This window comes from Saccostrea echinata, unplaced genomic scaffold (genome assembly GCF_033153115.1).
Source record: "Saccostrea echinata isolate AGI-Se365-2 ecotype Australia unplaced genomic scaffold, CSIRO_AGI_Sech_v1 ptg000047l, whole genome shotgun sequence".
In the NCBI taxonomy this organism is placed as follows: Eukaryota; Metazoa; Mollusca; class Bivalvia; order Ostreida; family Ostreidae; genus Saccostrea; species Saccostrea echinata.
In genome coordinates, this window is record NW_026889796.1 from 2,854,249 (window position 1) to 2,880,502 (window position 26,254).

General features: G+C 29.9%; 2 protein-coding genes and 1 pseudogene across 2 annotated transcripts; 1 reads left to right on the top strand and 2 right to left on the bottom strand.

Moving 5' to 3' along the window:
• Positions 1-8,203: 8,203 nt before the first annotated feature.
• Positions 8,204-10,206, bottom strand: LOC133202885 (uncharacterized; annotated as a pseudogene).
• A 2,624-nt stretch (positions 10,207-12,830) lies between these two features.
• Positions 12,831-14,097, bottom strand: LOC133202708 (uncharacterized). The gene is made up of 3 exons (XM_061338568.1): positions 14,006-14,097; positions 13,269-13,486; positions 12,831-13,033 (listed from the first exon to the last, which is right to left on the bottom strand). Exons 1-3 carry the CDS (start codon positions 14,074-14,076, stop codon positions 12,924-12,926), a joined length of 399 nt encoding a protein of 132 aa, XP_061194552.1. The 5' UTR covers positions 14,077-14,097; the 3' UTR covers positions 12,831-12,923.
• An 8,543-nt stretch (positions 14,098-22,640) lies between these two features.
• LOC133202669 (uncharacterized) lies at positions 22,641-24,134 on the top strand. Its single transcript, XM_061338526.1, has 3 exons — positions 22,641-22,788; positions 23,262-23,479; positions 23,727-24,134. The coding sequence occupies exons 1-3, from the start codon at positions 22,673-22,675 to the stop codon at positions 23,834-23,836; spliced, it is 444 nt and encodes a 147-aa protein (XP_061194510.1). The 5' UTR covers positions 22,641-22,672; the 3' UTR covers positions 23,837-24,134.
• The last annotated feature ends 2,120 nt before the right edge of the window (positions 24,135-26,254 follow it).

Here is a 26,254-nt window from a genome sequence, read left to right on the forward strand (position 1 = left end):
AAGCGGTTGTGACTTCCAAATCACTTCGAAATATCAATGGTATTCGAGATATCAGTGTTCAAGATATTGAGGTTCAGCTGTATATGTAAATACAACTGTGCTCATTCAAATAGTTGTACCATAAAACATATTAATTTTTCTGTATGAACTTTCACAAGACAACTTATTTACCTGTGATACCTTCACCTTTAGCCAAGCAAATTTGACAACCACCTGTGGAGGTCAGATGGGTTCGATCATATATGCTTTTTAGTATTTCGTACATAACTTTTTAATAAATAATTATTACACGCTGGGAGCAAGCCCTTTTGTTTTAGTATTTCGTATATACGACTTTTTATACACGCCAGGAGCAAGCCCCAGTGCCAAGTCCAACTACATGTACTTTTTACTATTAAGATGTGTCATCTGGAACAACTTACCAGATAAGTCTGCTTTTCTGAAGAAACTTAAACAGTTGCACTTCTTTACTTAACACCTTCCATTCATGATAATGTTGTTTTTAATGTTTTTTAATACTCACCTAAGTAATCCGTGTTTCAATCCAACCTATCCGCCATCTTGAGCATTGTGTAAACGTAGTACGCAGTAAACAACGAGTGCTTGGTAAAATGAGTCACCCAAGACAAACCGGGCGGGCTTGAAATCCTACCCGTTTTACCAACCTTTGTACTGCTGATGAACTAAAACTTTTAAAAACAATGTATTTGTATTAGTCAAAAATGTGGATTAATGATTGATATATCTACATTCAAATATGAAAGTAGTAATCTTATCACCATTTATAAACCATAGGCGTCGGAAGCAAATTGAAAGGGGGGGGGGGTCTATAATTGAAAGAGAAAAAAATTCAAACCTGAAAAAAAAAACTTGACAAGCCCCCCCCCCCCCAAAAAAAAGGAAAATTGAAAATTGTCCAAACTCGAAAATCTCGAAAGGGGGGGGGGGGAGGGGTTAGAATCGAGTCCCAGGCACTTGACGTTACACATTTTTCTTATAAAAAATTATAACCCCATATACATGTACCTTATAATATGGTTTACGGTGCCACCGTTAAGGCGAACGTAATTGTATACAGAAACAACAACAACAAAAACAGCCAAACAAAAAACAAAAACACTGAAAAAAATACATAGCTTACACTTTAAACTTTGATCCGCCTCTTCAAACTTCAAGCCGCACTAGACAAGTCTAGACAACAAGCACTTGTTTCGTATACGGGGCACCCCCTACTTATTTTTACCACAAGGTATCTGACTCGATTTCAAATGATAGAGTAATCATACAGTTCTTAATATCTCTAATCATGATGTGTATCGTTTACAGGATTTATGAGATTGATACTTTTTCTATCTTCAGCACCCCAAAAAAAAAAGGTAAAAACAAATGGTAAATACAAAAGTCACATTATTAAGACTTGCAGGATTTATGATATCGATCACTGTTTATTATAGTCACCCTTTTCTTAACTTTCACAAGGTTAGCTTTCCCCAAATGAAGCAAATAAATAATTCCCATCTGATTGTCTTGTAATACCACAGTCATATTTCATAAATAGCAACAATCAAAAGAAAGTCTACTTCAAAAATACTTAACAATATTAACAACGCATACAAAAATTAAACAAAGATAAATAACTAAAAATATAACTTCATGTAAACAATGTGATGTTATTTTTATTTTACAAAACAACAATAACTAAAAACAAAATTTCAAAATAATATATCTTAACTATACAGAGCACTATCTAAACAACTAATACACAATAAGGCAATGTTCGTTTCAACAAAATACTTCAACAAAAGTAATAACTAATAACAAGTGAAAAGTCTCGTCTAAAATTAAATGTTCATGTTTAACACATACAAAAGAAATATGGATTTGAATTACTCACTCTTTGAAATTTCATATCACAGTGAACAAAATTATTGACATGGGACACCAGCAAAAACAATAAACAAACAAATCTCAAACAGTAAAAATATTAACTTAAATGTCAAATCCATATACGAGAAATCAACAATACAACACGAAGAGAATATGAATAACAAAAGAATGCTCAATATCAAATTTTCACAAACAATAAACTCTACATGACATACATGTATACATCAACAATTAACTCTACATGAAATACATGTACAAAATTCATTGCATTAAAAAAAAAATCTTGATCAAATAGATAACAAAAAACTTGTAAAAACTTAAAATAATTATACTCATACAAAAACACTCTCTTTACAGCTAGTCGATTAGTAAATTGAAAAGTAAATCACGTCGGTGCAATCTCATAAATAAATTACACATTATTATTTCATACGAGTCAGTTAATTTGCCTGTTACATGACTTAATTATTCATCTCAAAATATTATGTAATTAAGCTCATTTCAAAGCTTAGATTACTATTGCAGGTGCTTATGATAACTTCCTTAAGTTAATCTAGGGACGTATATACTAACCCTGGTTAATCTGTTTGGCTCGAACAAATATGAGTGTATCATGAGAAGGTCGGAAAGCTTAAAGATCTACAGGTAAATGAACTATTCAACTTAATTTGAAATTTTTAAAACAGAAAATGACGACGTGAGTTATATAAATTGCATATCACACACACACACACACACAGCCCCCTCACACACAGCCCCCTCGCACACACACACAAAGAACAACAACAACAACAAAAATAAATAAATAAATAAATAAATAAATAAATAAATAAAATAATAATATAAAAATAAATAAAACAAAACAAAACAAACACACAAAAAACTTAGATTTGATGTTATATTATCACTAGTATACTATTAAGAGGCAGTCCACCGAAAAACCAGGCAGTATTGTATTAATAGGCGGCACATCGAATGTGAGGAATATTTGATATTTTATTAAAAACAATATCAATGTAGCCCAAAAGGAATAATGTAATTGAAGATTTGTTTGATAATTGCTTATTTAGTAAAATATCCTTGTGTTTTGTGTTTTTGAATGCCCCTATATAAACCATTGAATGTAGGTCAGAAACAAAGAACTGTAATTTCTAATACATTTTTAACAGGACTATAATTCACATTTAACTAAATCTAGAAATATTTCAAATTTTTGTTTAAAAAATAAATTCAGTGGGAAAAATACTTTTGATAGTAGTTTTCTGGCAAAATATAAGGACGTTTTTATGAAATTTTGCGATGCAACAGTTATCTCCCGTGGCATCGGTAAATCTGCTCAACACCTTTTTATCGGAATCCTGGTGAAATATTTAGAATCGATACACTAAAGAAAATAATTAAACAAAAAAATAAATAATTTATTTTCAAAATATAATTCATTTTCGCCTCCAGACGTAATATTTAGATTAAAATTGGCTCTATTATTCAGGTTGAATCCACGTTTCCATTGATGTATCAGTGACGTCATATACCTGACTAATATTGCGTCACAATGAAATAGTTACAAGTTTCCAGAGAAGTTTGTAAATTCTTTGCGTAAAAGATTTAAAAAAAATGATTTCTCTTTTTCTGTTTAATTACTCTTCAGAGTGCATTATTCTAAATGTTAAATAATATTTTAATATCCAAATGTATTTTATACACGGGCGGTGTCTCAGCTAGATGACGTTTTGATAAGTAATTTTATACATGTCTGAGAACTAATTTTTTTTTTAACTGATTTACTAGGATATGCGTAAAAATAATTAATGAAGTGTTTATCATGAACATTTCTTATAAAATTGGGAATCAATGATGAATGTTTTAGATTTACGCAATACTTAATTCAACGAAGTTGAAATGTTTACTTCATGATATTTGTAAAAACTTAAATATATTTATCTATGCAGTCAAATCAAAATAAACAATCCGAAGTACGATTAAAAATGAAAAAACCTGAAAAATAAGTTACAAAAATATATGTATTGAGTTAAACTACTGCTGAACTCCCCATTATAATTTGGCACTAAAACGGAAGATGGTTTAGTGAAACATTTCGTTTTTTTTTTTTTATTTTACTTATTTATTTTTTAATTTGGCGATTGAAACAATCACACACTCACATTTAATATGGAGTTTAAACATGTGACTATGTTGGCCAATTCTAAAATGTTTTCACGTTCATGAAACCAATTTTTAAAAATAATGATGTCATGACCCCCCCCCCCCCCCTGCTTTTTGCTTGCGATTTATCGGCTCTTGAATAATGATACTATATATGAAAGAACTTATTTTCTTATTTATATAAAATCAAATTATGTAAAAGAGGAAAAGGCTTTACAGATGATAGGTAAGAAAAAACTTGGATAAAGTCGAGACTGTACACATAAAAATATTTCCTGTATTTAGGCAAGTTTAATTTCGCCACTGATAGAATTTACTCTTTGATTCCTGAGGAAATAAAAAATAAATTTTACTTGGAAATAAGATAAATAATAAAGCTAGAAAGCTGTCTGCTCTCATTTGTTGCATAATGCATGTACAAATACTTTTTTTTAAATACCGAGTATCTATTAAGAATTCAATCAGATGTTTTACATGTAATCTTCATGTACGTAAAAGACATTAGTAATTTAAATAATATATAAATTTGAATCTATGGTTACACTCATTTAAAAACAGTTAACTGACTGAAAAGAAATAAAAGACAAACATATTTTTCTGATAAATTAAAATGAAGAGCCAAATTTAGGAAATGTTTCTAAATTTACAGTAAAAACCGATCCCGATCCGATCAAAAATAATGCAAAATTAACAAATTTATCAAACTCAAGGCACCTGCCACCTATATAACATGTTAAAAAATAAATCAAGTAAATTTTTACTCATATTACAACAAAAGAGCCAAATTTAACATTACAATTATAGTATTTTTTTCTTTATATAATTCCGGTCGGGATCGGTTTCATTTGGGAAAAAAAAAAAAAAAGAAGGTAAATTTGACTCCTTTTATTTCTTTCAATATACCTGTTCCCACTGATTTTATTGAGTGATTCAAAAGTTTGTACTTTGTATTCATAATAACATAAGAAAAAAAATCTGTCCTTGTAATGTATTGGGTTTTATAACGTAATGAAAATTGGATACTGAATTCAAAAAGTTACTTGCTTAACTCAAATTTGGACCATATAATTTTTTCTAAAGAAGTATAAATTGGAGGCTTATTCATTAATAAAATAAAAGATAAGAATCTATGCTATAAATAATATTCATCAACACATCCAGCTTTTGAGTATCTGTTACATATAAAACAAAATAAAAACTTAGTAATTATTTTTACCCTTATGTTGACCTTTTTGCACTTAAAATTAAGCATTTACCAAAAATAGGACTAGAGGAGCACTAATTTTTTTTTAATGTTGTCATGTGTAAACAAGTGCTTTAATAAGTCTACATGCAAAAAATAATTAAAATCCATGACATGCGATGTGCCACCCATTGCCTGGTTTTTCGGTGGACTGCCTCTTAATACAACAATTATAATTTCTAAACAAACTCTTCACAAAGACTCTCACTGATTTCAAAAGAAAAAAATCAGTATGCGTGATGATATGTATGATTTAATTGAACTTATCATGTCGGGGTAGGAAATGCTGTAAAAAGGGGATATTTTCTGTACATTCAGAGGGGAAGATTGAATGCAATCAGTTTAGGATTTCTTCCTCGGAATGAGACTGATTTGCTAATATTGCATATTGTCCGGCGGACAAATCTTACCCCTGCAATTTTAGCAATGGGGACTCTTTGCTAGATATATAATTGAACACCTGACCCCCTCCCCCATCCCCAGCTTTGCCCGCCTGTGAATATATATTTAAGTTTCTTTAGTAGAAGTTGCTTCCCTTACAACAAGGCAAAGAAGACTGAGCTAAGTGAACTCTTGATATTTTGATATTTTTATAATTTTCCTTATTTGTTTGTTTTGTTTATTGTTTAACGTCCCTCTCGAGATTTTTTCACTCATATGGAGACACCACCACTTGCCGGTGGAGAGCTACAAAGTTTGACCTATACTCGGCACTTAGGGTCATTGAGCAGTGAGGGATCTTTTTCGTGCCAGCACCTACTGCGACACAGGATCTCGGTTTATACAGTCTCATCCGAAGGACCGGTCTCCACGTCCCACAGTGGGATTCGAACCCGCGACGTAAGGATCAACTTCTTACTCCGTGACTCTACAGCGAACGCTCTAACCACTGCGCCACGCGGGCGACTAGTTTTCGTTATTACATTACATTTCATTACATATTATATATATGCTATCTATATATCCGTATCAATAAGAAACAAAACACTTTAAAGATTTTTGTTTACTTCTTGTAATAAAATGGTGGGAATAAGCAAACCAAGATGATGAAATATATTTATTAAATACATACACATATGCTCAACCTAGCTTGTTATTTTTAAGGAAACAACACGTCCACGTGCCCTTTCTTGTCCAGGAATCATTCAAAATATTATCATGACTAATGTTTCTATGTAAGAAATTATTGTTTAAGAAAGTTGTCACACTGAAGACTTCAAGTGCGTTCACGAACGTATCGGCTATGTAGCCTCTACGTAAAGCTTCAGTCTTGCAGTCTAGCTACGTATAACGGAGAGCTATAGCACAAAGATGTTCTCCATAGATTACACTTCGCAGCACACAAGATTTTAACAGGGGAATGTTTCTTCATTTTATCCATTAAATCTACATCGTAGCGAATTAAATGTATATATTTTGAAATAAACTCTTTTCGATCCAAAACTAAGTTTTTACTTTTTATTAATATTCTTCCTGAAATTAAACGCAGCCCAGATGACCAAATTCTAAATCCAGGGGTGTCGTCTTGAGAGAACACAAAATGTCTTTTATATCATCATAATTGTATCGAAAGAGCACACACACCACGGTTTTTCTACAGGTGCAATTTACATCATGTACTGAATTTACATGCACAATTTTACAATTGTATATAGAGATAAACATAAGCAATGGTGACAAATTGAAACAGGTTTTATAGCATGCGTGAGTATGGAGATAGACAATTAGTACAATTAAAGATGTCTGTATTCCACAAGATCGGGGAGCACGTCTTATCAATATTTTTAATAAACGTACATAGCTGAACTATTTTATCAAACAAGTCTAACTGACACCGTATTGATAGATTATATAAACGGCCTTTCTTAAGAATTTCAAATATTGCTTTATTTGCTTTGTCTATTTGCCTTAGTTTTGCTTTTTTTGAATGTCAGATCCCGATGCACTACATAAAATACCTAAATAATTCATTTCAATAACAACTTCTATAATATTTTCGCCGTACATAAATTCGTGTTTTTCTTTCTGCTTTCCTTTACTTCTTGTCAAGACCTTTGTTTCATTAATGATAATCTTTAAATTCCAATTTCTGCAATATTTTTCAAAGCAATCAATTTTGCAATTGGCTTGTAAATGTTAAGTAGATTCAGCTATCAATACAGTGTCATCGGCATATAAGAGAGTAAATAATTTTAAATATACTTTCAAATGCTGTTCAAACATATCAGATACTGAAGGTACACCAACTGGCATATTGCACTGAAAAAGTTCTATAAGTCATTCAAATATATTGAAAATAAAAAAGATGACAGATTTTCTCCTTGTCTGACACCATTTTTGCAGTTAAAAAAATTAGGAACTTCATTGTCATATATACTATTTTTGACTTAATTTGCTTATACATGTTTGTTATAACATTGTACATATTTCCATTAATATTGTTTGCACAAAGTTTATACCACAAAGCCATATATGTTAATTCTACCGCTTTATGCGGAAGTCTACCACTTTTTTAAGTTTTATATAATATTCAAATACACGTGATGAATATTGTTTATTACAGTTTTTGAAGACCCTATAAATGTTAGACTGAAGAATTCGAAAATCTGTTAACACGTGTTATTCAAATAGTTTGATGTAACAAAAAAAAAAAAAAAAAAAAAAAAAAAAACAAACAAACAAACAAACAAACAAAAATTTTAGTAAGTTCCACACATTTGATACGAAGCAATTCTACATCTCAAGTTGTATTATTGTATATACAATTTTCAAAATAATAAGTTCTAGGAAAGCTCTAGCTCACATATATATTGTGCTTTTACCGCGGTTATACATGGAATTAGATGTACAGGTATTTCAGATCAAATATTCATCATGATGACAAATGTAGCTTTTATGAAGGGTAATTATTTCTAATTGTTTCCGTAAGAAGTTTTCTTGTTGCACATTAGAACTGTCCGGATAGAAGGAATGGTCAATGTTAATATTTATCACGTGAGCTAATTTGAAGGACGGGCATTCCAAGCATCACTTCACCCACACCAGGTTTTCTACAGGTGTAATTTACATCAAGCTTTAAATATATGATGGTCAACGGCGCTGAACGACCAACACTAATAAGTCTGGCCATTGGAGAGATTTTGTACAGATATTTTTATATTTGACGTCAAGACAGACATCTCACTTTGAAGTAAGCCTTCATGATATAGTATTTTCCGAGAGATAACAGGTTAACATTTAAGGAGTTTCCGACGGAATTCAGACAGACGTCAGTTTCTAGAAAAGAGTAGCAAAACATTCTTTTTCACAACTGTTATCTTGCAGTATATTGATACAAAGTATATATTATTAACATTTTTTCTGTTACTATAATATATAGTTCCTCATATAACTGAATCTATTGCTCTTTAAAACACTTTTTAAAATGTTTTTAATTTTTAATACATACCAATATTTGGACGTCCGACGTACATGTTGTTGAGTGAAAAATTATGTAAAGCAAACTTTTCATAACCCACAGGTGATTTACTACTGAAACACACGGAAAATGGCGAAGTTTTCCGAAAGCGTAGTGTAACCAGTGTTCTTGTCATCCGCCACACTACCTCTCCCGAGGAACACGCAGGATCAACATATAAATTGAATCTTTATCAATTATCCTGGGAAAAAGATTGAAATAAAAGTTATGGAATATAATTCTTCTGAATGTAACAGGCGAAATTTCATTTATATGAAATATTACTTTGCGTGGCTATTGATTAAGAGTATTGTCCTTTCTGACATATTTCATTTTACCAAATAAAATCTGCAACATGACTATTGCAGATTTTATTTGGTAAAATGAAATATGTCAGAAAGGACAGTATTGTTTATGACTTTTAAGTTTATATATGTTTTTACATTGTAAAGAGAATATGAAGAAAATAAATTAAGAAAAAAACCCCCATTTTGATATGTAATCCCTCTAGTTCAATCATTTAGGAACATTTAGAATAATGTTATAGAATAAGCAAATGATTTAAAGTTACTGTGGTATAAGCTGATAATCTTGCATTCATAGTAAAATATAAATGATATAGCTGTATCAACTATATCATTAATCAACTATTAAATAAACCATTAATGATACATCATCCATCAATGATACAAAATCACCTCAGTTATGGATATGTCTTATGTATCTAAGAAATAAAAATTCTTGTTAACTACAATGCACGAACAAATGATAAGTCAAATATATCATTGAAAGATGCAAAGTCACCCACTAATATAACATTTATTAAATTATAAGTATACAAAACAATTAGGTTTTGTATCATTAGTTTAAGTTACCAATTCCAAACTTTTTTTTTTTGCATACAGTGTTCTTTTTTCAAGGAAAGAAGTCAGAATAAAATTACTCTTACATGTTTAATTCAAATTTTTTTTGTACTGAAAATCAAATCAAGAAACCCAATATACATTTTGATTTATTTTGGAAGCTCTAATTCATTCAAAATTAATAAACCAGTCCTTAAATTTAAATACCAGATGATAAATTTTAATCAGATGCATTATAATGAAACGTCTGTGTTCATAAGTTAATTGATTTATGACTTCTAGTTATTTTTATGAATTGAAAATTGATCAAAAATTTAATTCTTTTAATTTTATGAACAGGCATACTTACTGTTGTCCTTTCACATTTGCACACACAAGACTGGCTCTATCCCAGATGGAAACAGAGGAGGACAGATCAACGTAGATCACAGAAAAATATGCTACAAGAGAACAGAATTTAAAGACAAACATATTAGTTATAGTTAATATTTTTACCGAGAAAATATAGCTTTAGATGCAATTGAAAAATTTCAGGGAGCATTATTTTGAGAAAAAGAACGCACAGTCTTATTTATACTGCTCAAGCGCGTCATTTTTAAAATTTCAAAAACATGCATTGCGAGTAAACATAAACACACACAAGTACGGGAACGCATGGGTCGTGACTTAATTATTATTTTCACACCTCAGACAGGTGAAATTTTTTTGAACGAAACAATGAACAATGAAGGTAAACGAGCGCAAGACATTGAACTATTGGTTTACGCACACTTTGTTGAATCGTATGAAAAAAAAATATCGTTTTAGTCTATTATAAAATGCATGTTGATATTTTTCCTTCTGGGGTTTTTCTTTTTTTGGTATGTTTTGAGATATACTATTATCGTTCACAATCTGATTCGATGTTTTTCAGCAAAAGCTGCACAAAAAACGCAGAATGCACTTAGTATACAGAAAAATAACTCGATTATTTCTTATTGTTGAGCTTCATTTAATTGAATTATTAAAAATAACCAGTTTTTAACGACTTCTTAATCCTCGAAAGATTGTCATTTGGTTTTTGTACGCGAATACAATTTTTCGCAGAAATTGATTATTGTTCTATATAATCTTTAGTATTATAAAAAGCAATTTATAGTATACGAATCTTACGTTTTTATGTACATACAGTAATTTAAGCACAGAAGAAATTTTGGAAAAATTTGTGCAATGTTTTGCAACATTTGTTTATTTTCTTTCTAAAAACCTCAATACTCTAATCAATCTTGCTCGTTATGCAAGGTGTGCGTTGTGATCAATAAAATAAATGCTGAAAAATGTGTTATTCTATTTTTTTGTTTTTGTTTTTGACTTATTTCAGAATTTTCATATAAGTACATTTTTCAAACTTATTGTTTGTCACACACGATAAAAAACAATAAACCAAATTAATGATTTAAAAATACATGACCATTTTAGAAGATAAATAATACAATATTAATGAATCATATACATGTAGAAGAAGTCAGTATTGTACCTTTTTTGGAAGACAAAGTAATTGATTTAAAAGAAAAAATGAATTCATACAGCAGGCTAGTGCAGTCTTGCTAATAGGCTCGCTAATGTAAAATCATACGATAGTAGAAAAAGACGTTCATTAAGTGGAAATTTTTTGGAGATATTTTACAAAGGTTCAGATTAGGGAAACAAAACGGCAAGGACTTTACTTACAACTATTTTCAGAATAATATATAATTGAAAATCTGGAATCGCTTCTTCATTATATGGTAAATGTGAGTATGATCAAAACAATATACTTATAAGATATTTAGTGGATTTCGAACCCATTTTATATACTGTATTAATTATATCATGTTTGTATAGTTGATATAAATAGGTACTAGAGTATATAATCTTGACAATTTTTGTAATATTATTTACATATAAGCGAATTTAATTGATTTGTTACTTAAATGGAAAAGATGGCGAAAAAAACATGGATCGATCTAAAAAAAAAAATAAATACAAATCTGTCAGTCGCCTACATGGTGCAGTAGTTAGAACGTTTGCTATAGAGTCGCGGAGTAAGGAGTTGATCCTTACGTCGCGGGTTCGAATCCCACTGTGGGAAACCGTTCCTTAGTCAAATTCAGTATAAAAAACAATTGCCTAACAATAGGTATGAAACAATTAAGTCAGCCAAAATACGACCAAACGACAGGTTACATGTATATTTGCCCACAAGGCCATCATTACGGCCATAGAATTTTCGAAATGGACTTTAAACGAGGTTGTTGAAATCCCTGTAACATCAAAAAATTATCTATCAGTAGCCTGCCTAAAACTGGCATTAATTTCTTAACAAATTTCGATTTGATAATTCTATCATAATTCATGTTACATGTACCAATGCCATATTTTCTAAATATCATATGTCCAGGCACTTGATCCCACCACGGTAGTTTCTAGAGGACTGTGTTTATGTCCTGTTCAAAGATTTGTATTGTTTGTAGCTTCTTTTTTTTTAATCAACATTGTTCTTCATCTTCAACTTTTTCACAATGATACATATCCATTGTTCTTTCTTCGTGTTAATAACGGCCAATAATTAGAAGAAAAAAAAAAGACTTAGCACTCAGGGAAAACATGTTATTATTTTACTTGTTGAAGAGCAACAACATGAATTAATGTTTTATACTTGTTGTAAACCAAGAACAAATATAGGACATACATTTAACCAAATTTCAGTTAAAAGAAGAATTAAATGACAGGTTTAGACCAATTTTTGTTTATTTGAGTGAAATATTAATATTAGAATGTGAATGTGAGTAAAATTATAATATTATGATATAGTTAAGGCATATAAACAATTAAACATCTTCATTAAAGAATATATATATATATATATGAAATGGCGAACAAGTACATAAGTATATAAGATTATTTTATTAAAAACATAAAAAAATATATTGCAGGTTATGTAAACATAAAGAAAAATATGTAGAATTCATGACATCACAACATACATTAAGATCACTTATGAACTACTGATTGCAGAGACAAGTTTCTGTGCTTATTAACAAAATTTTCTATCACTTTCACATACAACTATTATGTAGCACACAAACTGACTGCGAAATGAAGGAAAATTCGCGTAGTGAGCCAATCTGAAGAAAGTATGGTCAAACAGAAAATCATTAACCTGGTCGTTGAACATAAGTTTTTTTACCAAGCCCTTAATATGTTAACAGCGGGGAAAAGGCCAGGTAAGCATTTGTGGTCATTGGACGGCTTTTGGACGGATATAATCATGAGTTTGTTAGGTATGTCATCAGGAGATACACCTTACTCTGAAGTAAGCTTTCGTGATGAAGTATTTTCTAAGGGATAGCAAATTCACATCCAAAACGTTTCCCACAGAGTTTAAACATACTTCCGTTTCTATAAAAAAAATGCAAGAAGATTAAGAAAATTATAATAATAATACAAATTCAAAAAATATCTTTTTCACTTTTTTATTTATACAGGTTTGTAACATTGCAATTATTACGAATATTTTCTCAATCTGTCTTATCTATTAACTTCTAATGAAATGTGAAATTATTTCTAGTTTAATAGATATTACTTTCTAAAGTGAAGCATCTGCGGTATTAACTTTTTAAAAACAAAATCTCACCGATATTTGGACTTCCAACGAACATATTATTAAATGAGATATTGTAGACACTGAATTTCTCATAACCCACGAGTGCTTTGCTACTAAAACACACAGCAAATGCTGAAGGTCTTCGAAAGTGCAAAGCCACTATAGTTCTGGTCATGCGCCATTCTATCTCTCCCGATGAACACGCAGAATCAACATATAAGCTGCGATATGAGTCCTGGTCAATTATTCTGAAAAAAAAAACCCTAAAAGTTTTGGTAGCAATAAAATTTTATAGTTGTGTTTCAAACAATTTCATGCATTTAACTACAAGGTAAATAGCGAATTCATTTCTAAGAGTGGAATCAAAGAGATACAGACATATGTTAAGAAGCATTTTATTTCAATTATTAATTAAGCATATCAATAGTGTCACGTTTTGTAATTAATTGTTCTTTCTTAATTAAAGTCCGAAATTAATTTAGTAATGTTCCTCTATACAGACCACTGAAAACTATCAACTTAACCTACTTTTTAAAATCAAAATTATTTTTGGATCTTTTCTAATAAATAAATTCCACCAAAACGTTGAATTTGAATGAGCAGATACATTAGAGAAGAATTGTCACTATCTAATTAAATTTTCATGTACTGTACCTTCAATTTTATTATTATTCTAACATTTCAAATGAATATTTTATTTTACTTTAAAATAATTACTTTATTTACTTTTACTCTAATTACTTGATTTAATTTTACTTGATACTTACTGTTTTCCATCCACATTTTTACATACAAGACTGGCTCTATCCCAGATAGTAACGGCTAAAATAGCGTTCATTTGAGACAATGCAAGAAGAGCAAAGACTGTGGAAATGGCCAACGGAAACATGACTGTAAAGAATATTTCTATTCAGGTTTTCTTAGTTAGAGGAAAGTATCTTGAGAGAATGATGGAATAATGGACACAAGAACATATTTATATACTGTTCGAACGCGTCATTTTAAAATTTCAAAACATATCGAGAGTAAAAACATACGCAAACGTACGAATGAGTAAATAAATCGTGACTGAATTATAATTTTCACTCCTCGGACAGGTCGCGTGGGTGAACAATGTTAAACGGCAGACGATAAAAGGTAAAGGTCGTCAAGCGCAAAAAAATCGAGAATCTTTCCGTCTACAGTATTTTGTTTCAGAATATAAACGTAAATTAAGTTAGCTAGAAATTTTTTTTACAAACGTAAATAAAAGATTTATTTTTCTGGTTATATTTGTCAATAAAACATTCTACATTTCATTAACTCCATTTAATCTGATAAAAGCAGTTCTGGAATACTTTTCATTTGCTGGCAACGTCTATCTTTGCAGTATTGGTACGGGTTAGAATAAAAATTTAATTTGATATTTCGAGAAAAAAAATCAAACTTTCTTTCTTTCTTCCTTTCTTTCAGGTCTATTGAAATGTTCTTTTCAATTACTCTGATTTTTTCTGTAATTTTGCAAGAAAGAATACTGTTTATTTTAAAGATTGAAAGCATAATCAATTTTATCAGTTTTATCGATTTGTATGTCGATTGACTACAGTTATCTAAGCAATTTATCTTGCTTGTTGTTAGTGATAGTTGATAAATGAAAATGCATTGATTTTTTAAAAATAAATGTTTATATTTTTTACTTTATATTTTCTATATAATTTTAAAAATCTCTTCATGAGAATACCTTTTTAAATGAAAAACGTTGTACACGTACATGTACATACAAAATACTTATTTAAATTGCAATCAATTGTTTATATTCCAGGGTTCCAGGTTAATCATATATTATTTCAATTACAAATAAAGCATTTTATTTGAAATAAGCAAAATATATAACTATGGATAAAAAGCAATTCTCAGGAAAAGAGGGGAAAGGGTGAAAGAATTGCTCCATTTAATGTCTTTTCTATTCAAGTAGTATTCTGTCATTAAATCAGGTTTGATATATTTAAGCAATTAAACACGTGGTTAAGTGTTTCTTGATTTAGAATGCAGTCAAAGAAATTCGTGCCCTTAAATCTAATCTTTATTAGATATGGAACCTTCAATGGGTCAACTTAATGCCTGTCACACGTCTGTAAATTAAGCTATTTATAATTAGGTATGTTATCAATGTCTGTTTTAATTTCTGTGTAATGTACATTTATGTTTCTAGATAACTTGAAATGCGATGTAAAATGTCATGTTGATTTGCAAGGTGGTGACCTTCTTCTTATTATACCTAATAAAGATACTAAAGTTATTTATATCAAATAAATTATTATTAAACGAACTATGTGGAATTTCCTTATATCTTTTAACTATCATATCCAGATATGAATCTCTTAGGCAACTCAATGGAAAGCAGTAAAATGTATAACAAAAACTTTGATAAAAAGTTTATTTATGAACAAGGATTTTTTCAATGCGATTCTGGAGCAAAATTCAAAGACGTTATATTTTAATTGTTAAATCTGTCGATTTGAACATATTTTTGCAATACATAACAGAATTGAAAACATAGGACGTGATGACTTTAACTTTTACATTTGTATACTTTCCTTATTTATACAGTAATATTCCACATCTGCATATGGTGTTCATGCCTTTCAACTTAATTGTTACTCAAGATCATCATCTGAGTAAGATCAATTTTGAATTCGAGGCAGGCTAACATTAGATAAGTTGATGTTACAGGGATTTCAAGAATCTCGTTTAAAGTCATAATTTCATAAATTCTCTGGTCGTTATTATGACCGTGTTAAAAAAAAGAACTTTTAAAAGATAAAAAGTAAGCTAATAGCCTATAATTTGGTCGATTTTTGACTGACATATTTCATACAAATTGTTAGGCCTTTGGTTTTATACTAAATTTGACTACGGAATATTTGAACCAGCCGATCAATACAAAAGGCTCACAGCAAGTATACCCGGTCCATAGGGGATCATTTTTCCTCTTAAGCACCTATTCCCGTCTTTGGAATTTTCAGGAGTTCGTGTTTTATGCATTGTTCACAGATTTGTATTGTGTGTAGTTTTTTTTTTTTAGATCGTTATCTTCTCTTTTCTTCATTCTCTCAACTTACAAGTTCCTCACCCGCTATTAGTAAAGTTAATACAATTGTCATACTAACATTTACATAATGAGTGGTATGGCAAATGATATATATATATATATATATATATATATATATATATATATATATATATATATATATATATATATATATATATATATATATATATATATATATATATATGAACGATGAAAAATGTCAATCAATAACTCAAAAGCAATTAACGTGTGTCTATTAAGATTGTTTCTTCCCGACTAAACGTTTGTCAAAGAGATTTTTTATGCATTCATATATCTCTTACAAACAAAATAATGAAAAAAAATCCTCTAACTGACCACAACTACAGTTAGGAGAAAGAAATGTACTTGCGACAGAACCTAAGACATCTCAATATACAAAAATCTTATGTACAGGAGCATTTCCTAATTATTTAGCATGAAAATAAAAAAAGCCCAGTCCCATTTCCTGACACTGACTGTATAATGACCACAATATTGTCTCTCGCAGTCCATTCATAGGATAAAAATCTGTTGTCATATTTCATGAATGTAATATTGCTTCCTGTCCGCTGACGGTGTTTAGTTCATAAGCACTGGTGACACTCCATTAATTATTTACTAATCACTGTCCTACCAATTCACCTGTACAGAATATGGGGGAGTAACTATCTTGAAGTTGCCTTCCAGGATGTGTACTTGAAATGTAAGTAAAGCAATTCTAATTTTTTTATTGTTTCGAAGAGTGAACGTGCACTACAGATGCACTTGGCTGTAATTCTCTTAAATCTAATAATTCCACCATAGAGGGAAATGAGCTATAATTGAGCCAAATTTACAAACATTGATAAAATTATACTTCAGACAATTTTATGTCATTTAATCAATGTCTTTGATAGGGAACATAATAAACGTTTTCTGATTATTGTATATACAATGTATAAGGTATCAAGATCATACGCCTATTCAATTGATGAAGTTTGCAAACAATTGATTTTGTTTGTTTGTTTGTTGTTTAACGTCCCTCTCGAGAATTTTTCACTCATATGGAGACGCCACCACTTGCCGGTGGAGGGCTACAAATTTTGACCTATACTCAATACTTAGGGCCATTGAGCAGTGAGGGATCTTTTTCGTGCCAGCACCTACGGCGACACGGGACCTCGGTTTATACGGTCTCATCGCAAGGACCGGTCTCCACGTCCTGCAGTGGATTCGAACCCGCGACGTAAAGATCAACTCCTTACTCATGCGACTCTAGAGCAGACGCTGCAAACAATTGAAAACACGTGTATTATCAAGGTTTTTAAAAACTATATAGAAATAGTCCGTAAATTCTACAGTACAGGAAAAATTGGCTTCAAGAAAGTTATTATAACATAGCTGTTTCAATAGACACAGAGCACGCATCGATTATTATTTCAAAAGTTAAAAATTTAAACATGAATGCAAAACGAATCTGATCCATGATACATGTCCGAGTCGACAAAATATTTAGGAACTGCATGTAGATGTAAGTTTAACCAAATATATTCATTCTTTCGGCCTTCTATTCTTTTCATTAGAATTATGCTTTTAGTTTTCTATATGTACGAACATATAGACAGAAAAATTGAACAGTATGACTAAATGATACACTCATTCCAGTTCTTTGGTAGAGGTTAATATAGAAAGGTGCCATCTGTTTTGGTAGTTCTAATAAAGTACACATATTATTAAGATAAATAACCATTCAGCTATTTAAAACCATTTTATGAATTTAAGCTTTTATAATAGCTATGTAAGGCAAAGATTTGAACCTATATATCTTAAAGTCTTAAAACATAAACTTTTATGGAAATTAGAATAAACATAACATATGCCATAATTCAAAGTTATTCGGACAACCAATTTATGCATATTATATCCTGGATGATAGAAAAGAACTATGACTAAACCCTTATTCGGCTGTTACTTTGCAATAAAACTAATTTCAAATGAAAATGAGGATAAAGTTAAAAAATGATAAATCTGTTAGAGAGTCTTAAGAAAGGAAAAAAAAATTAATTACATGTAAAGATTCAAGAAAACAATAATAAAACAAAATTATATAAAAAATGTTTTATCCTGTATACATATTAATGCATTATAAAGAAAGGCCAGAAGGATAATAGAAAAAAAAATTGAATATATTTTGCCTGCAAAGACAGGATTTTAATATCAGACAAAAAAATAATAATAATATGGGAATTGTAAAGGCAAAATATACCTTCTCTATCAGTTTCCTAGTTGACGTGAAGAAATAATCATAGATTATTATTTTACGTTTACTATCTGGCAAACCATTCTCTTGTTAAAGGTTAAGAAGCGCTTAAGAATTATGGACAAATTCTAAACAAATTAGAAAACTAACTTACATACTGCATATACTACATAAGAATTTCTAATGAATCAAGATGTTTTTTTTTTCGATTGATTGAAAACACAATTATAAGATCTTGTTGCAGAAATTATTTTTGAATCAAGCATATTTGTTCTACTCCAACGGGTATTCCATTTGCCTCCATCAATTAAGACTTTGGTGTTTTGGCTGTCGATATGTCATGTTTTAAGATTTTTGCAGTTTATCACATAATAATTATACAATCAGTTAATTACACTAAAAGTGTTTTGAATTTTTTTTAAGTTTATAAGTTAAGAAACTTGCTGTATATGGTCCCAGGATTTTAGCTCATTACCGCGACCTTCAGTACTTTTAAAGAACACATGCATATGTCATTTTAGAAACATATTGTAACCTTGGAACTTTATACACAATTTTAAAAATGAAACAATTGTTTAGGGGGCTTTTACAGAATATTATGTACATCTTTGATTTAATTTCTCAATTTTCATATATTTTAAATACCAAATGTGATGAAATCTGTAAAAGTATAAGTGCTGTTGAATGTAAGAGTGGTTTATTCTACGGAGTCATTTTGTTAACTTTTCGGAGGCCCAAGATCATGCATGTTTAATAAATGCACATTTAAGTTTGGAAGATAATTTATGTCATCTAAGCGTATCAAGTTGAATACATTACATAAATAAAAACGATAATTACCACGTGCATATGTTTTAGCCTCCCTACTTGGAAAATAACTCTCAATAAAAAAGGAACAATGCTAAATATCACAAATTGAATATGAAATATCATTTTGAGGCCTAGTATTTTACAAATATAAGGTTTTTGCAACATGAATCACCCCAGTGCAATAAAAGTCTGAAATATGTTACACAGAAATATAAAGTGGCGCGTCTTAATTTATATTTTTAGGTTGATATTGCGTAAAAATATTTAGACCAGAAGTTTAAGAGATAATACACTGTGCCAATACTTAAAATATTTTATTGTACTTCCAAATCAATTTTTACATCAATCGACCTGCAAGATATAACTCTTCGTGATTAAGAAAATTTTGATAGGCAGGAAGATTGTATTGTTTTATTTAAAAGATAAAGTTCTGATCCTTAGATATTATAAATATGTAATCTTTATTGCCCAAGACATACATTTTATAGCATTAAGTCAATATATCAAACATCAAAAGTGGATTGTGTGTCATAGTAAAATATACATAAGTAATAATATATAATGTTAAATTGTAACAAACTTTAATAATAACAGTTTGACCATATAAGTCTTCTTTATTTAAATATTTCAGATTTCCAACGTACGTTTCGGCATGAGCATCACTGTAGAGACATAATTTGTCCAAATGCGCATCTGGTGCATCCAAATTGGTACCGTATATGATTTATATTAGACAGAAATGATTTTCTGACACTTGTGATCCAAAACATTATGAGAAATCGGTTTGTTAGCAGTAGGAAAAAAGACTTTATTGTAGAGATTTTAGTTTTATTGTTGCCTTAGCATATAGTGTATCCATTGTGAAGAAAAAATCTTTATAGGAAGTAAATGAAAGTAATATTAAAAGATTAAACAGAGATGAGTTGACGTGTAACGTCAATACAGTGGTTTTATTCTTAGACAAGAGGCACATGGGCCACAACACTTACCTTAGTAACTACGACCCTTCTTGTTCTTCACCAGTACCCTTAATTTCATAATACTAGTACTCTTATTAACCTTTGATTACCTCTGTAGCCCTACCCGACCCCAGTAGTCATGATTTGAATTAATTTGTTTCTACACTACCTAAGGATGCTATGATAAAGATTTTACTGCTCATGGCTCATTGCACATTTTGTCAGACGTTTTCACAAAATTTAAAGTTTTATCTTTTTTTAGCCCCGTGATTCTTAGGAAGAAGATTTTTAAATGAACCCTAGCCTATTTTTCTTCATAATCGTCCCGTGGAAGAGAGCATGTCCTTCAATTGAGCAAATTTTAGTTTTCTTCACCAAAGGATAATCTGTGCCAAGTTGTGGCTGAAAGTGGCCGAGTGATTCTGGAGAAGAAAATGAATTTGTAAAATGCTTACAAATTTTGATCAGAAAAGCTCACTTGATCCTCCGGTTCAGGTGAGCATAAAAAATGACAGGATGTGTAATATGTTTATTTATTTCAAATTCATAATGCAAAATAGTTCCATCAATTACTTTGTCTTGCTATGATAGCCTCATTACTTCATTTTAATTGTTCATTTGGGCGGGATTATTTCATAGAGCAATAAAGAACAAACAAGATTGTAATTTGTCACATTTATTGCACTTCAAACAATTTAAAAGCATGTAGCATTTTACACAATTTTATTAAAACAGTTTCACGATTTCAGATATACGTTTCTGTATGAATATCATCCATTTGGTAAACACACATGCAGAACAAATATTAACATGTACATTGTCAAATTTTATGTCATTGATGTCTTAATGGACCAACCACAACATAATTGTATAAATGTGTTTGTAATCTGTGCATTCATATCAAACAACAAAAAAAAACAGGGACTGTCAAACTCAACAAAGACTATAATTGTCAGTTTAAAATTTGCGCATAATTCTGTTAATGAACTTAAATGTCATATTAGAATAAATTGTGCATCGTACCAAGTTGATAAAGTTTATTTGAAAGGATTTTAAAAAGTTACATATCGAGCGATCACTGACTTCTGAACAATTTATTCAATTATACATTTTTCCCATAAAAACCAAATAAAAATAGGCGCTTATACAATATATATATATATATATATATATATATATATATATATATATATATATATATATATATATATATATATATATATATATATATATATATATATATATATATATATATATATATATGATATCATGCATGTATGTATGTTCGACTTTAAAAAGCTCATGCTCCAGACACATTATGATTCAAATTGCAAATGTTCTTATGGAAATTGCCTACATTGATATCCAATAGTGTCCAATCCGATTTTGCTTACATTGCTAAAACCATTCTCGCTACATAATGAAGATAATTTCACTTTTAATTTGATACTTTTCATGATTACTGTTTAATTTTTCTTAAACGATACTTAATTACAAAAAGCTTTTTTTTAATACAAGATAATGATAGCTTATGTAATGTCGTAAATGACAACGTATTTAAAATAAATGACTGTCGTAGTGTAGTTGCTGCAAGCTTTTTGCAGACCAATATTCAAATATTTCCCTCAAAGGTAAATTAAGGTTTTTTTTTATACTGAATCCTCTCAGAAACATGTGAAATTGTCCTGATAAAATAATTAGAATCATATTATTGTCTTAAAAAATATCACAGTTTCATCTAAGTCCTTTAGACCTCCTTTACTTTATTCTATATAGCCATTTCTGATTTTCAGTTATCTTTATAATTTTTTTTAATATTACCTTTTCATAAACTTAAATTGAATATTAAAATGTAATTAATAAATTAAAATGTTTTATATCAGTATTTGAAATAAAAATGAAAAACCCAGTTGGATTGATTGGTTACTCCTAGTACAATTTTGAGATAAATTTTGATTATTTCTGGAAAATAAACGCTGCACACGACTCTTTCATCTTAAGCTTGTGAGCTTATTACAAACAAACAGTTAAATCACGATAATGTATTCATAATTTGACATTCTTAGACTGACGTTTCACAATTGAATGTGAAATGTGTGCGTGATGACAACTTCTTAGCGCACAACAACATGACCTATACGTTTTTATTATTTATTTTTATGAGGTAACGATAATACACCTCTATACGGGCAGTCCTTAATTGAAGCCCACGTGATTCGGTCACTGTGACGTAGAATATCTACTTAAATAAAGTGGCCTGCACTGAAAATCTTCAAAAAATATTTGCAGCAAAAGAGAAACATCTCTTAATATTATAGCTATTATAACTGAAATCATGGAAGTTAGTCGTGTCTTTGTACCTACTATTATAATATTAATCTTTCCAGTATGTCTGTCTGTGCCGTTATGGGACCGTGCTTCTCTTGTTTGTGCTGCTATTTCTGGGAAACAGTGAGTTTTGTTTTTAATTTAAATACTATTAATTGCATATCATCCTTGAATGCAAATTCTGAAGATATCTTTTCAGTATGTTTAAAAGAACCCTATTAAAGTTCTAAGAATTTTAAATTCTAAATTTCATTCTGGTTCACTTTATTTATAAAATAAATAATTTTATTTTGGCTGATAGCTGTTTAAATAAAAGCATCGTTTTTTAAAAAAAAAAAAAAAAAAAAAAAAAAAAAAACATGTCCAGTTTTTTTTCTCTAAAAGCCCTGAATGATTGTTTCAAATATTATGAATAAAGGCATATAAAAATAATTTTAAATTATTTTATTTACAAAAACATTACTCGAAGAGAAAATTACTTTGTATGCAAATTTTGATAAACAAAATTAATTGCAAATTTTGAAACAAAACGACCAGCTCTATAACAATTTTGTCTTTCTTTTCTTTTGTCTAATAGCAGATTGTTTTTATTGTAGTGTCCTAGAGGAGGACTCCAATCGATATTTTCTTGTCCCTCCGACTTGTAATCAAGGAGAAGTAGCCTGGAGAATGACCCAATCTTACGTCGCCCTCCGATTTTGGAGACCTAAGCCATTCACGGTGTGTTTCAGCAGTAACACACCTGTCAATTATGAGAAATATCACGTTTTTAATGCTTCTGTTGGAAATATGTACGCTGGAAGTCCTAATATGTGTGAGTATTTCTTTTTTGCAAAGATAGGTAATTTTTCTATGTTAAAACATCTATCATGATATCTTAATACACTTTATATCAACAGTTCATGTCAATTTATATTTGGAGATATTTACCGTTCAATCGTTTAAAGAGAACGTGTAGATTGAGCTAGGTCATGAATTACTCTACCGCAACGAAAAACAATAAATCTATCATATTTCATTTAGGTCACAGTTTGTAATAAATCTTGTTTTTTCCTTTGCAGACAAAAAGACCTGTATTAATTCCATTGGAAATAGGTTGGACATAATAGTGCAGGCCAAAAAATCCTTTTACGTCATGAGAGCTAAATTTACTGTTCATTGCAATTCTTGAGGAGCCATGTTGTAGGACACTGAATGAACCAGACGACCTGAAGCAGTCTGGAAACAACAATCCCGGTGACTGATCCTGTTATTTTGACCGGAAGTAAATTAACCACCACCAACACAATGACCCGACAAAGAATGCCCAGTTTAATATGCAATCTGATGTGTCAGTCTACAAAGTGGTATTTAAATACCAATGCTTTCTTGAAGAATCAGCAAAATATTTATTGTAACAGGAGCCATTATATTCTTATGTTTACTTTTTATTTGTTTACTTTTTTGTATAAAAAAATGAAAAAATAAACGTCAATGCATTCCAGTTTGCTTTGTTTTTACATACAAGTACAGTGTACTTCAAATCTTTGGAGATAATATATACAGAACGTGTTCAGTTCAAAACATTTGTGAGGTTGCCGCAATGATACGATGTCGATCAAGTTTTTATTAACTAGGTTTAAATTTAACAAACATCAGGCCTATTTACAATTGTGCAGTTCGTCTCATCAAATTTCAAACGAGAGAAAACATAATCTGATTCGGGTTGACAACATCTTCCCTGCAGCTCTCAATCAAGTATTTGATTAATTCCAAATAAATAATCCTAAATTAAGGGTAAATTCAGATTTCCCATAAAATGCTGAAAAGGTTCGATAAAATGCTATATCAAACATTCTAATACACTCATATATATGAGAGACATGCATCTCAATACTTTTTTTTTTTTTATCGCAGACGCTTTTAAACGTATAAATGATATTTTCGTAAGTTCTATGGTCGATACAATGACCTTGCCAGCAAATACAATTTATCATTAAGTCAAATGCTGACTGACGTTTTTCATACTAATTGTTAGGCCATTATTTACACACTGAATTGTCGACGGATTTTTCCGTTATTACCCGATCATGATAAGGAGCATATGGCGGGTGTGACCGGTCGGCAGGGGATGCTCATTCCTCCATTGCACCTGATCCCACCTCTGATGTTTTGGAGGTCCTTATTTGCTCTACTCCAAAATTTGTATTGTTTAATGGACTTCTGAACTTGAGTTATCTCCATACATTTCACTCAACATTTCGTCTCTTTTACAGAAGAAATTTAAAATGTATTTTTTAATTAATCTTAAAAATTAAAGCATCCTGCTGTTTCATACTTTGCGGTCAAACTTATAACAAGTGTAAAAGCTTCTACAGAATTTGAAGAGTAGAAGTTTGGTAAATGGTTCAATTAAAAATTATACTTTGTTCCTTTAATTTGTTGTCATGCTAAATTGTGGATCATATGCTCGTGTAATTTGCATCGCATATTTTTTTCCAAATAGCAATCAGATTTCAAATAACCATTAAATTTCTTATATTTTCATAAAAAATGGAAAGTTACATTTATTATTAGGTAATAATGGTGATCATTAAATGAGCATTACATGTAAGATAATGATTTTTCTTTTCAAAATTGAAAATACTTCGTTATTCTTCGTGAACCTTATCCTTATCATCTTTAATGTTTTATCTTAAAAAAAATAATGCATAATGATTATATGAATTAGTTTAAATTATACATGTAATTTGCTAGTATATATGTTTTGTTTTTAATTTTCGAGTTGACCATACATTGCGCTATTAGTCCAATGTCTAGCTGATCATTTTTTATGTTTCCACTTCATACATTCATTGGTATTGCTATGTTTAGAATCAGTTATATAAAGTTAACTTTTTTATCTTATTCTGTGAATTCTGTATTTCTATACTTTTGTGACAGTTTTTTTTTCCCCAAGCAATATGTCTCCTCTCCTAGTTGTCTTCTAAGATTTTTGTTTATTTCTTATTATGTGAATAAGACTTCTTATTAAATAAAACGGTTATTTATTGGGGGTGGGGGTGGCGGCGGGGAATGTAAATATCATACTGTAAAAAGAGAGATAACTGCTTTATAACCATTTTGTAATTTTTTTTATTGAAGAATTTCTACACGAAGCATTAATGTTTCATTATAAGGTGATCATTCTGAAGTATAAAACTTTTTTTTTAATCTTAGAGTATGATTGGGATGTAAAAACAAAGAAAGAGGGGGAAAATGATCAATTTCTGCAAGAAAAGAAATATTAATGCGATACAAGGTCAAAATTACATAAAAGATATAATCCCAACGAGATCAAAAGGTTTATATGACTGTATCTAAAAGGAAAGTTAGATTTCAATCTGAAGTAAAGGTATTTTCTTTCCAAAAATATTTTAAAGATCAAGATGAATTAGCGTTAGCACTTCATGATAAATATGCAAGCGTGAAGCATTGTAGTTCATGTACCTCATGAATTCTTAAAAATTAAATTCATATCTTATTTTTACATTATTTTTCTGATGACTTGCCACATATTTTTGTCATTCAACGATCATTTTTAAAAAAGAAGTTTACACTATTTTTTTTA

Bases quoted from the DNA above. Each gene is read 5' to 3' on its own strand.
- LOC133202669 (XM_061338526.1), top strand. From the start codon at position 22,673: ATGGAAGTTAGTCGTGTCTTTGTACCTACTATTATAATATTAATCTTT. The intron at 22,789-23,261 runs GTGAGTTTTGTT...TTTTTATTGTAG, and splicing joins GCTGCTATTTCTGGGAAACA to TGTCCTAGAGGAGGACTCCA. The intron at 23,480-23,726 runs GTGAGTATTTCT...TTTCCTTTGCAG, and splicing joins CGCTGGAAGTCCTAATATGT to ACAAAAAGACCTGTATTAAT.
- LOC133202708 (XM_061338568.1), bottom strand. From the start codon at position 14,076: ATGAACGCTATTTTAGCCGTTACTATCTGGGATAGAGCCAGTCTTGTA. The intron at 13,487-14,005 runs GTAAGTATCAAG...TTTTTTTTTCAG, and splicing joins AAAAATGTGGATGGAAAACA to AATAATTGACCAGGACTCAT. The intron at 13,034-13,268 runs GTGAGATTTTGT...TTTTTTTTATAG, and splicing joins CGTTGGAAGTCCAAATATCG to AAACGGAAGTATGTTTAAAC.